The sequence below is a fragment of the Pomacea canaliculata genome, linkage group LG2 (assembly GCF_003073045.1).
Source record: "Pomacea canaliculata isolate SZHN2017 linkage group LG2, ASM307304v1, whole genome shotgun sequence".
Taxonomy (NCBI): Eukaryota; Metazoa; Mollusca; class Gastropoda; order Architaenioglossa; family Ampullariidae; genus Pomacea; species Pomacea canaliculata.
This window is the reverse complement of record NC_037591.1, coordinates 29,445,602-29,456,310: the sequence shown is the minus strand read 5'-3', so window position 1 is coordinate 29,456,310 and position 10,709 is coordinate 29,445,602. Positions and strand designations below refer to the sequence as shown.

General features: G+C 40.6%; 2 protein-coding genes across 2 annotated transcripts; both read right to left on the bottom strand.

The window, feature by feature from the left end:
• Nucleotides 1-1,698: 1,698 nt before the first annotated feature.
• Nucleotides 1,699-4,412, bottom strand: LOC112557761 (A disintegrin and metalloproteinase with thrombospondin motifs 15-like). The gene is made up of 6 exons (XM_025227787.1): nt 3,630-4,412; nt 3,045-3,108; nt 2,622-2,757; nt 2,335-2,495; nt 2,090-2,231; nt 1,699-1,840 (listed from the first exon to the last, which is right to left on the bottom strand). Exons 1-5 carry the CDS (start codon nt 3,926-3,928, stop codon nt 2,133-2,135), a joined length of 759 nt encoding a protein of 252 aa, XP_025083572.1. The 5' UTR covers nt 3,929-4,412; the 3' UTR covers nt 1,699-1,840; nt 2,090-2,132.
• On the bottom strand, nt 3,657-9,062 carry LOC112557759 (A disintegrin and metalloproteinase with thrombospondin motifs adt-1-like). Its single transcript, XM_025227786.1, has 12 exons — nt 9,006-9,062; nt 8,330-8,588; nt 7,902-8,104; nt 7,239-7,387; nt 6,568-6,654; nt 6,115-6,215; nt 5,792-5,917; nt 5,184-5,306; nt 4,900-4,979; nt 4,430-4,508; nt 3,913-4,005; nt 3,657-3,796 (listed from the first exon to the last, which is right to left on the bottom strand). Exons 3-11 carry the CDS (start codon nt 7,972-7,974, stop codon nt 3,951-3,953), a joined length of 873 nt encoding a protein of 290 aa, XP_025083571.1. The 5' UTR covers nt 7,975-8,104; nt 8,330-8,588; nt 9,006-9,062; the 3' UTR covers nt 3,657-3,796; nt 3,913-3,950.
• Nucleotides 9,063-10,709: the final 1,647 nt, after the last annotated feature.

Below are 10,709 nucleotides of genomic sequence, written 5' to 3'. Positions count from 1 at the left end.
AACTATATGCATCAGCTGTAAATACAAGTTCAGATTAGTGATGCTTCGTGTCTTTGTGCTCCGCCATAGCGAGTGAGAAAAGGTAAAAGACGAACCTTTAAATGTTATCCATTATTAATCTCCGATTAACCATTACTATTTCTAATAATATTCTGCCGGACCTAACAATGAACGGCGAGAAAACTGCTACACTTCAAAAGGCGAAACTTATATAGGCAAGAAAAGTGTGTATGTGTGTAGGATCAAGGCATGATACTTTAGCCTTCATTCTGTAGTCACAATAAATTGTCGCTCCACACATATTAGACGACAACTACTTCTGGTCACTACCACCACCACCAAAAAATACACACACCACTATCTATAAATAAGCAAACAAAATAAATCTGCCTTTGTGAACCCACTCACTGCCACCTAACCTAGCTAAGGGAGTTATCTGAGTGCTGTTATCTTTGTTAATATTGCCCGCGGTGCCTAACTTGTTTTACTTTTGAACTCTTTGCTGGACTTTAGCATTTCTCCTGCGGAAGAGAACAGTCACAGAAATAGGACAAAGGAGGCCTGTGCTTGGACAGTGAGCGAAATTTTGTCACAAGACACGCAAGTGCATCACAGCTAGTGGCCGTCAGGTCAGTTGGACGTTTTCTCGAAAGCTGCAAGATAATGTAAGTGTTGCTGTATGCGGGTAGGTGCCTGACTACATACATTTGTTTGACTTCCTCTTGTTCTGTTTGAAGTATTGTTTTCTCTCTGTGATTTGAGATCACTTTAACGTCTCATCCCGTAATTCTGTCAAATAGAAGTTAATGACTTTCTGAATTATCTCACTTTATTTTTACTTCTTTCAGCAGGCCCCGTATACAAGCCTGACGTCATGTTTCACTCACAGGTCATTGTAGTTTTGAAAGAAAAACAATCGCCATCCATTAATATAGGAAAGAAAGCGAACTAAAGTAGAAATGACAAGGAAACTGCAGCAATATAATAATAATCATAATCATAATCATCTGTGTTCATACATGCAAACGATAATATCCCGATCAGTAACTGTACCTGATGACCACACATGTGCTTACATTACACGTTAAAATACAATTGCTAGAGATACAAAGCAGATTTGCCTCTATCAATAATCGAAATAGTGATAAGCAACAGATGTTGACTGGGTATTGTTTATTCTGCAACTGTACACCTGAAAGGTGAAATGCTGACCTCTCTACCGAACGCACTTTGGTCTTATCATTTACGTTGATATCAAAGACACGAACTGGCCGTCAAAAAGGTCGGTCATCGAGTTCCTCTGGCCTGACCGTGAAACTAAAAATGAATTTTGTAAGTGTAATGAATCTGAAATCACAAGCTTATCGGCAGTGACATCCAGTCCAAAACACGTCTTATTATTTAGGGTAAAGCTAAAGATCTGAGGTCGTCAAATGTTGGCCTATTGCGGAATTTATTAAGTATTAACAATCAGCTCTGTTCTTATCGCCAACCTATTTAAAAGATAATTTGGATTGATCTTGATCTAGATTGACCTCCGCTGTGCAGTGTATCTAAAGGGTCCATTGTTCTTCACGATACAGAGGGTCTTTTGTTTACATAGTCCTTGGTAGCAGATTTTTTTCAGTGTTTTCCAGTCCCACGACTGCCCACGCACGCGCGCGCACACACACGTTGAAAAAAAGGAAAAAATGTTTGTATGAGTTTTAATAACACTTTCTTGTGTGCTTGACAAATGAATCTTTCTAACACTAATGTTACTACCGATAAAAGCATCAAGACAATCATTCATGTCCAGACTAGAAAGTCTGATTACAACATTTGCTCAATCCTCGGAAACCTGAAAGAGTCAAGAACAGAGTTACAATTGCGATAAGACATGTAACACCCACGACGATGATAAAAATAATAACGATGACAATAGCGTCTTGACTCCACTTTGCCCTTAAGTAAACCTATCTTTTGCATATATCAGTATTTGTATGTCTGCACGCGAGCGCCCATGTGTTTGTGTGTAAGGAGTGATCAAGAGTGTGAGTGTGTTAGTGTATGAGCGAGAGTGTGCGTGTGTGTGTGTAGGGCTCACTACCTATGTCTCTGCTTATTGTGTCCAATGATGTGAGTTGACCAAGTTACTTGGGGCAAGACAAGCCGTTCCCGCCACACACTCCACACCTGTCTTTCTCCACACCGCCTCCCTCACCCAGACTCTTGCCGTTACACCCGAAGGCCTGCAGACAGAACAAAACAGCAACAGTAACTTAGCGACAATTATTGAGGACCTCACGATAATGATGGTGATGATTTAAAAAAAAAAACAACACACACACTCACCAGACATCGGCCTTGTACACATCGCCACGAAATGCCTCTGACATTAGAGTCGTGGTCCCTGTCGTTGTCCTCACCCCAGCATGGTGTCCCGTCCTGTAGGAGGAAGCGTTCTGATGAGGTCCCTGTCACAAGGTTACAGGTCACCGTGCACTTGTCAACCTCTGTAAAGTTGAGAAAGGATGGTGAGCTGTGAAACGTGATAAATTCTTCTCGTGGGATTGGCACTCAAATCATTCGGCGTTTCCTTTATAAATCAGATCGTAATTTCCGGCTGTTGAGTAACTCACCGCCGCTGGTGCCGTGCACTTTGCCCTCTCCGGTCAGGTTGTAGACTGAGGCACCGCTGGCCTTTACCCTGCTGCACACGGCCTTGACCCGCTGTTGGACGAGTTCCGACTCCACGCTGCTCTCACCTGAGCACACCTTGAACGACAAGAAGGATGTCATCACGAAACTCGAAAGAGTCACGACAAACACGATGTCACACATTTCACGTCTTTGAAAAGTCCTGCTGTCAGTCAAGAAATGTTATGGATAGTTGACATTAGTGCATGTTGTATGCGTGGTGCCATAAAACAGATGTGCATGTTATATAAATTACTGTAGTGTTGTGATTAAGCTCTTTTTATTTCAGAAACCTAACTGTACGTGCACGTGCATGAAGGGTGTTTACAACTCTACTAACACAATAAACGAAACTAACACTTTACCTGTCGAGATGGACACATCTGAGCTTTGAGGACATCTCCATTACAGAACGGGGCCACGTTTGGTCTGTTAATTAAAAAGGTCACGTGTTACTTCTAAACATATCATAAAAACAGGCTGCAGAAAACAAATACGTAAAAATACGACAAAATCATACGTGGTGATATGTTGGCATAGTTGTAACGGAGGTATATGATAGATAGAAGAGGATTGTGATAGCTATGAGAGGTAATGTTCAGTCTCATAATCAAATAGTATCAAAGAAATAAGCAGAAACACGAACTAATGAATGCTAAGACAGAAATAAGGTGGAAAATGAACGTATTAAAAATGCAAAGACGGATTGATGGGGGAAATGAATGGATTATTGATTGCAAACACAGATTAAACATTAATAGCTACACTAGCATTGCTCACAATCAACTCTATGCTTCTGAGACCATCTTTGAGCCTGCCTTTGATGGTAGGTTAATTAAAGGGCTATATAAATCAACTTTATTATTACTACTAATACTACTGCTGAGTGACCCTTGTAATGATAGACAGGTGTTACTCGTGTTTGGCTGTTGTCGTGGCAGGAAACGTACGTTGGTCTGTTACATTGTCGTGTGGAGACGCTGACACCATCACCACAAGTGTTGTCACAGGGAGACGACGGACTCCATGGTCCCCAGTCACCTTCCCTCACCAGAGGACGCACATAGTCGGGGTTGACAGTCTTCACCCACGGCACGCACGCTCCATTTAAACACATCTGTAAAAGGAAATATACTATATACTCACAAACATGGACTGGCGCACGCACCCACGCACGCGCACGAACACTTTTACACTCTCTCACACCGATGGTAAACACGTGGGTACACTCACCTGTTCTTTCCCGCATGGGGTTCCCGTAAATGTACTCATCAGAGCGATTTTTCCAACTGGCGATTTTTGTATACAGGTAAGCCTATTACAAAGCTGAGAAGTGATACAAAAGTAATTAACAAATAAACAAATTTAACCAATAAGTTCATTTCAAAAACTAACTGATAAGAACGTCAAGTTAATAATATTAGCGATTAATAATAATTAAGTGAAATAATTATGAGGATAATTTCACTCAAGTTTTTTTTTATATTTAATCAAGAGACTATTTGCATAGCCACTAAAAGTATAAATGCAGTTATTTTCGAGAAACTTTGCTTGCTTCATGAAAACGAAACATATACTATGGTATTAGCTTTTGTTTTGCATTAAAAGCAAAAGAAGTGTTAACAAATATTTCTGTCTACCCTAATATATATTAATTGCGTACTCTCTGTCCTTGGTCAAGGCGAAATCCAGTCTGTATGGAAGGTAAAGCAGTTGAATTTATTCCAAATAATGTTATGCTAGAACTTACGTCAGCCGATGGACTATGGAGGTACTCGAACCCTCTCCATTCACCAACTTGCACTGGCCGTCCAGTCCAAGCAGCTGACCTGTTTTCATCATCATCATCAGCAGCAGCAGCAGCAGCAGCAGCAGCAGCAGCAGCAGCATCGTCGTCGTCAATCGTCAGTCGTCGTCAACTTGGTTTCGTTTAGTTTTATGCGTGATTTCTTTATCAACGTGCTTAAGTACTTTTTGGTGTCTGTAATTAATGATAGCCTTACAGTCACAATGTCTTTTGTATATATATGTGTGTGTGAGAGAAAGAGACTGCGCATGTGTAAATGTCTGCGTTTTATCACAAAGTGTGTTGACAGTAAAATTCGTGAATATGCGATCTCTGAAAATGCTAGAATGCTAGAAAAATTTAATATAGAATCATGACCTAGAGCACAGCAATAATAATAACAACAACAATGGCTTGCTATAAAGCTTTCTTACCTCTGTACAGGGGTGCGATGTTGTTAACCCTGTTGTACATAGAGTTGTCAACGTTCTCTTCAAACAGACAGGTCTTGGAGCTGGTGACAGACAGGGAGTGAAGACATGCCAAGACATGTGAAGGACTGGCTTGAAAGTTCTTTTGCTGTGTGTGCATTGTGTGTTTGTGGATGTGTGCAAACGTGTGCACATTTCATTCATTTGTCTCTCTTTTGTAAAATATGTATGAGAGAGTTTTACAATGAAGTATGTAGGTAAAAATAGAATCCTACAAGATACCTTACCTCAGAGAACTGTCGAGGACCGGGCCGTAACAGTCTCTGAAGATAGTCTCCTTCATGGACATGAAGCCTGATGTTACGTTGGGGTCACAAGTCGTGAAGGTGTTGTCATGGTTCAGACCCATGCTGCACGTGATCGTCATGAATTACAGAATTTGTGTATTTTGAATGTGCGTAAGAGCAAGCTAGTACCATATGGGTTGAAATTTTCTGTTCTTAAGATAGTAGAGAAACTTATTTATACCATTTGTGGCAATGAACTAAAAACTAATGAAACGACTGACTGAAACAGTCAAAATAAACCGGATAAAAAAATGTCGGGATTCGTGTTAGTGCAGAAGTGTAGGTAACGGAAAGTTAGCAGTTTTTATTTAGAGGGGATGCTTCTGATGAGGCAACTTAGGGCTAGGCCTGTCCGGTTAAACAGAAAAGGGTGAATATTTTTCTGGTGGTGGAGACATTAGTGGTCGTCCAGTGAAAGCGCTGATGGCCTACCGAAACTGCTTGTATGAGTCATAGCTGCCGTTACCATTATCTCTTGATGAGTTTTGTAAAATTGTATAAACCAATCAAAAATCAGACTCTCAAATCAAATGCGTGTTTCAACCTACCTGTGACCTGTTTCATGGGCCTCGATCCAGCTATTAAGATTTACTCCTTTGCCAATAGAGCAGCGCCATCTCGGATTACACATGGTACCCAGCCAGCTTAATCCTACGGTACTGCCAGGAGTGTTCCTGACGAATATGATATATTTGATGACAATTAACTAGTAACAGGCTTTAAAAGTGTACAAATGCATGTACATTGCCTACGTTACGTGAAGCACAGAGTTACAGATAGGAGGTTCGCCTACACAATGACAGGACAGAAGAAAGAAAGATTCAAGTGAATACTGAAGACAAGGCTGATGACTCGTCCTGAGAGCACATACGCTGTCTCCAGGAAGATGTGGTCAAAAGGCTTGTCAGTAGTGGACCTGCAGATCATGTCCATACGTCCGCCGAGGTTGTTAACTGTTTCGTTGTACCAGGACTGTTTGGGAATAAAGGAAAATTAAGTTTTTTACTGCCTGAAAGAAATGAACAAGTCAGTAATCCGAGATTTCTGTACTGCTGCAAGGACCATAGTAAAAGGCGGCAGTAAAATAAGGCAAATACAAGATATCTTAAGAAGAGAAATTCTATCTGTGGCCCATATCATTACCTTCCGAGAAAAGTGCATCAGTGTCTAAGACTCTCATACAAGATAAAGTTATGTCAACAATTAAACCTGGAAATAAACCATTCCATTCACTAATAGATTAAATAAATAAATTCCGTTTACTAACAGATTAAATAAATAAAATGTCGTGTGCCGCCAGTTGTGACGACTGTTGGATACTCACAGGAGACTCCCGCCATATCTCCAGATGCACGACTTTGATGGTGATGTTCCAGCCGACCACCAAGGGATTCGACAGCAGAGCATAGACCTGTTGACAGATCGTAGAATGGTATGTAGAAAATAATGAAGTTATTTATCGGTTCGCCTTCTAGAAAAGATGAACTGAGTCCTTGATTTCGATTTTCACATTTAGTCAGTTATATGTATGAAATTTTTAAAAAAATAGTGATCCACACATATTTTCGTTGCGTTTCTCTAGTATCTGGTTTTATTATCCCAGTGGTGTTTATAACTGAATAGGATTATCACCAGCCAATAAATATATAAATTCAATAAATCATATCAAGAGGCTGTGAGTATTCCAATGAAAAAAAAAACTACAAAGAACGAGATGGCGGATGCAAAATTATGAAAGAGGTAAATTCTAGCTGCTAAGAATGGCTCAGAAATGTGACTTCACAAAATATGGTGATAACCCTGTGTTACGACACATTGTCACTACATCCTGTTGCATCACAGCACACTTACCATCCAAAACGAACCAAATCTGTATTTGCAAAGAAAATATAACGACCTTTGCACACCCCAGTACACGAAGAGATAACACAAAACCACAAAGTACACAGAAATAACACACAGCACACACGAATGTGTGAGGTGCACACTACTCACGCCACTCCATTTCAGAGTGACGAGATCTGTAAGCTGTTGAGTTGTGCTCAGTCCCAAGCTCTCATTAATCTTTTCCAGGAACAGTCGATCCAGGTAAACCCCGATCTCCATGACCACGATTTTGTCTTGCACTGACCGCATGCGCATTTCTATGGTGAATAAAAGAATGAGAAATGTGAAATACAACTCACGATGTCTTAGCATGAATTTATTCGTAGTTTATATATGTTGCTGTTTGTAAGATAAATTAGTTGGCACATAATTTTACAATTATTAATTATTTGTAGAATTTTATGAAAGGGAAAAAGCTATTAATAAACATGTAGATGCTGAAGTTGAGAATCGTTTCCGATAAATGTTTCGAGTTTCAAACGAACTGCTTACACAGAATCGTCTCTAAAACATCGCTGTGCACCGGATCACGTATGCCGCCATATTTTAAACACTTTCGCAAAGGAAAACAAACTAATCCTAATTCGTGATGTAGAAGACACCATTTTACAAACAGGCAACTCGGTCACGCCAAACTGTCCAATGTCGACTTCACTCCGCTCTTTCTCTCTGAACTCGAGTTGCGAAACATTTATTGTCTGCTTTCTTGTTTTTATTTCCTTTCATTGGTTTTCTACATTTATTTACGCACATTAACACTCGACATCTCACCTTTGGAATTGTCTCCTTCTGTGTCGCTTTTGTCAGGAATGTCAGGAACGATGACGTCATTAGTTACGTCCATTTTCTGCTTGGAGTCGGACCACGTGACGAGCACGCGCAAAGGCTCGGTTGCTGAGCGACGCTTTGTGGCAGCAGCTTGCGGAAGTGCGTGCAGTTCGAAATCTCGTTCCCTGGGCCTGTATGGCTCCGATCTGAATCCAATTTGATAAGACTATCTTTCAGCATCTTTATGTTACATTGTAAAATATTAATCAACCGGGGCAGCTGTACAGACTTTTATTCAAAGGTCTGTATCTTTACTATCAATCTCCCACCCAACCACTTCCTCGCGGGACATAATTCAAGTCTGATGTCAGCCACTTACCACCTGTCTGTATATCCTCCATTTACCACCTGTCTGTATACCGACCACTTACCACCTGTCCATCACACAGTGACAGCGAGGCGTGCCCCTCTTCACCCTCCAGGCCGCCGCTGAAGAAACAATCTCGGACTTGTGGGCGGCTGACCTTCTCCTTCCCAAAGACACGCTCTACCACCGTCACGTCGGGACTCATGGCGGAACGTTTCTGTACAGACATGCGCAGCTGCTCACCGGAAGTCAGGCGCAACTCGAAGTTTCTGGACTCTGTCGACGGATGAGCAGCGTGGTCCTCCACGTCCCGCTTGGTGAGCCTGAACAGGAGAATTTACTCTAGAGACCAGATCACAGTAAGGACAAGTTGACAGAATGGAAGAATGCTGAAGTAACGTAGGATCAGGTTGCAAACAGTTAACTACCATTTCAACATGACAGCTGCTTGCTCTGATATGACTACAGTCATTACTCACTTTATCTGTCACACGACCTCCTTCTGTGAAAATGCAAGAAATTTTTGTAAAATTTTTATTGGACATGATTCAAAATGTCGGAATCTATCATTTAAGGCTTCCTTGCCTGTCCATTCAACATCCTAGCCCTGTAATTACAAGCTCCTCTTTTCCTTCATTTTTTTTCTTTTATTACACCGGTAAAACAGATACTATTGACTTGTCATCTCTAAAAAAATGTATACAAGCTCACATTATTCATGTGAAAAGCAGAACACCTACACTTTTTCTGCTCCAGAGATCAAACTCGTTCCATACAGCGTAGCAATGTTGTAGTCATCGGCATCCACTGTATTGAAAAGTACATTAGTGTCTCATAAATAATAAGTTTCTATTTGTCGGCACAGATGACCGTTATAAAACGTTGTTGGAGGACAAGAAATTTTTCTTAGTTAGATGTGAATGTTATGGAAAGCAAAGGATTCTCATTGGAATTCGCTCACTTGTACTTGTGTGCGCGCGTGCATACACACACACACACACGTTTGGGGACTTTAAAGACGTCAGTAAAATCCATTTTGTGAATCTGAGGACAAGAAGCAATAAAACTACTCACCAGCTCTCGCTATGCGTGTCACGTGACCCTTCAGCTCGCCGTCTGTCAGCAAATCGTCAAGCTGTAGTCAAAGACATCAGAAATTGAAACTATTACTCCTTTCTCTTTGGTCAGAAACATGACTCGTACTCTTAAATATCGTCAATGAAAGAGTTGGAGTACGCAGATTGTGATTTTCTAGAAAATTACATTTCTAAACAAGGAATCTAGCGGAAAAACTCTACTTTCCTACATTTTATTATTCGTTGCGACAGCAGTTTCTAAGACTCGATATCAAAACAGTACAAAAGAAAATGTAAACATATTCTGAAGCATTTCTTGGGTATGTTTTTACTTCTAAGATGCCGAGACTATTTTGGAGGCTGTGGCCAATGCTGCAGTTGCTGCCTCTCTTGAAATTCTGCGGGAATCCAGCACCTCCACTTCCGCCACAGCTTTGCATACCGTCACTCTATCACTTCTTCGCCACATTGAATAGAAATATTTATTCTGTATTTTTGGCAAAAAAACTAATAAGAAAAGGATAGAGTTTAATAATAAAATGCTAACCGGTGTCTGGTGAGAGGCAGACAAACTTGCTCCAATCCACATCAGTGTCAGACACATTTCCATGGTCGCTGTTTACGACGAGACAGACTGCGTTTCTTGAAGCTGGATCTTGAAAACTGATACTAGGCTCAGCGGGGATTAAAAAAAAATTGTCAATATGTTCAATCTTTTTTTCATAGACTTTTGTTTGGAATGAACTGTTTCTAAAATCAACTCAATAGTGCTAACGTCACCAACGAGTTCTCCGACTCCAGAAGAAACCATCAGAACCCACAGACAGCCGGACCACAAGCACTGGATATATAGATATAGCGTCTCACTAGGAACACAAGCAGTATCCGAAACTCTCATCACAAGACAAATAAAACGTTGGATGAACCTGCCACTGAGGTCAACACAGCTGTTCTTCGTCTGAGAGGATATTTTATAGTCCACTCTGTCTTTACAGCCAGAAAGGCAATTAGACATGCTTGGGTTGTCTTTGTCTCCTTTCGTTTGTATTCTGTTGCATTAATTCTGTTTCCTACACACGCTGTATGCGAGCGGAGAAAAACGTATTTATTAAGTTATTTCCACTCTGCTACCTCGAATCAACGCGAAAGAACTATATAACCTTTTAAATAATTACATGTTAATTAGAAACATGGCCGTAGGTTTCTTTTAGTGGTTTGTACACCTGCTTGTTCATTTGACAAGATAACATCTATAGCTCTATTGAGCCGTGGGTAACATTTTGTTAGCCTTATAGTCTTTCATTCGCATTGTGCATATTTTCTTTCGCATTCTTGTATTGAATGAACTAAGGCTTATGTAAGTGATAA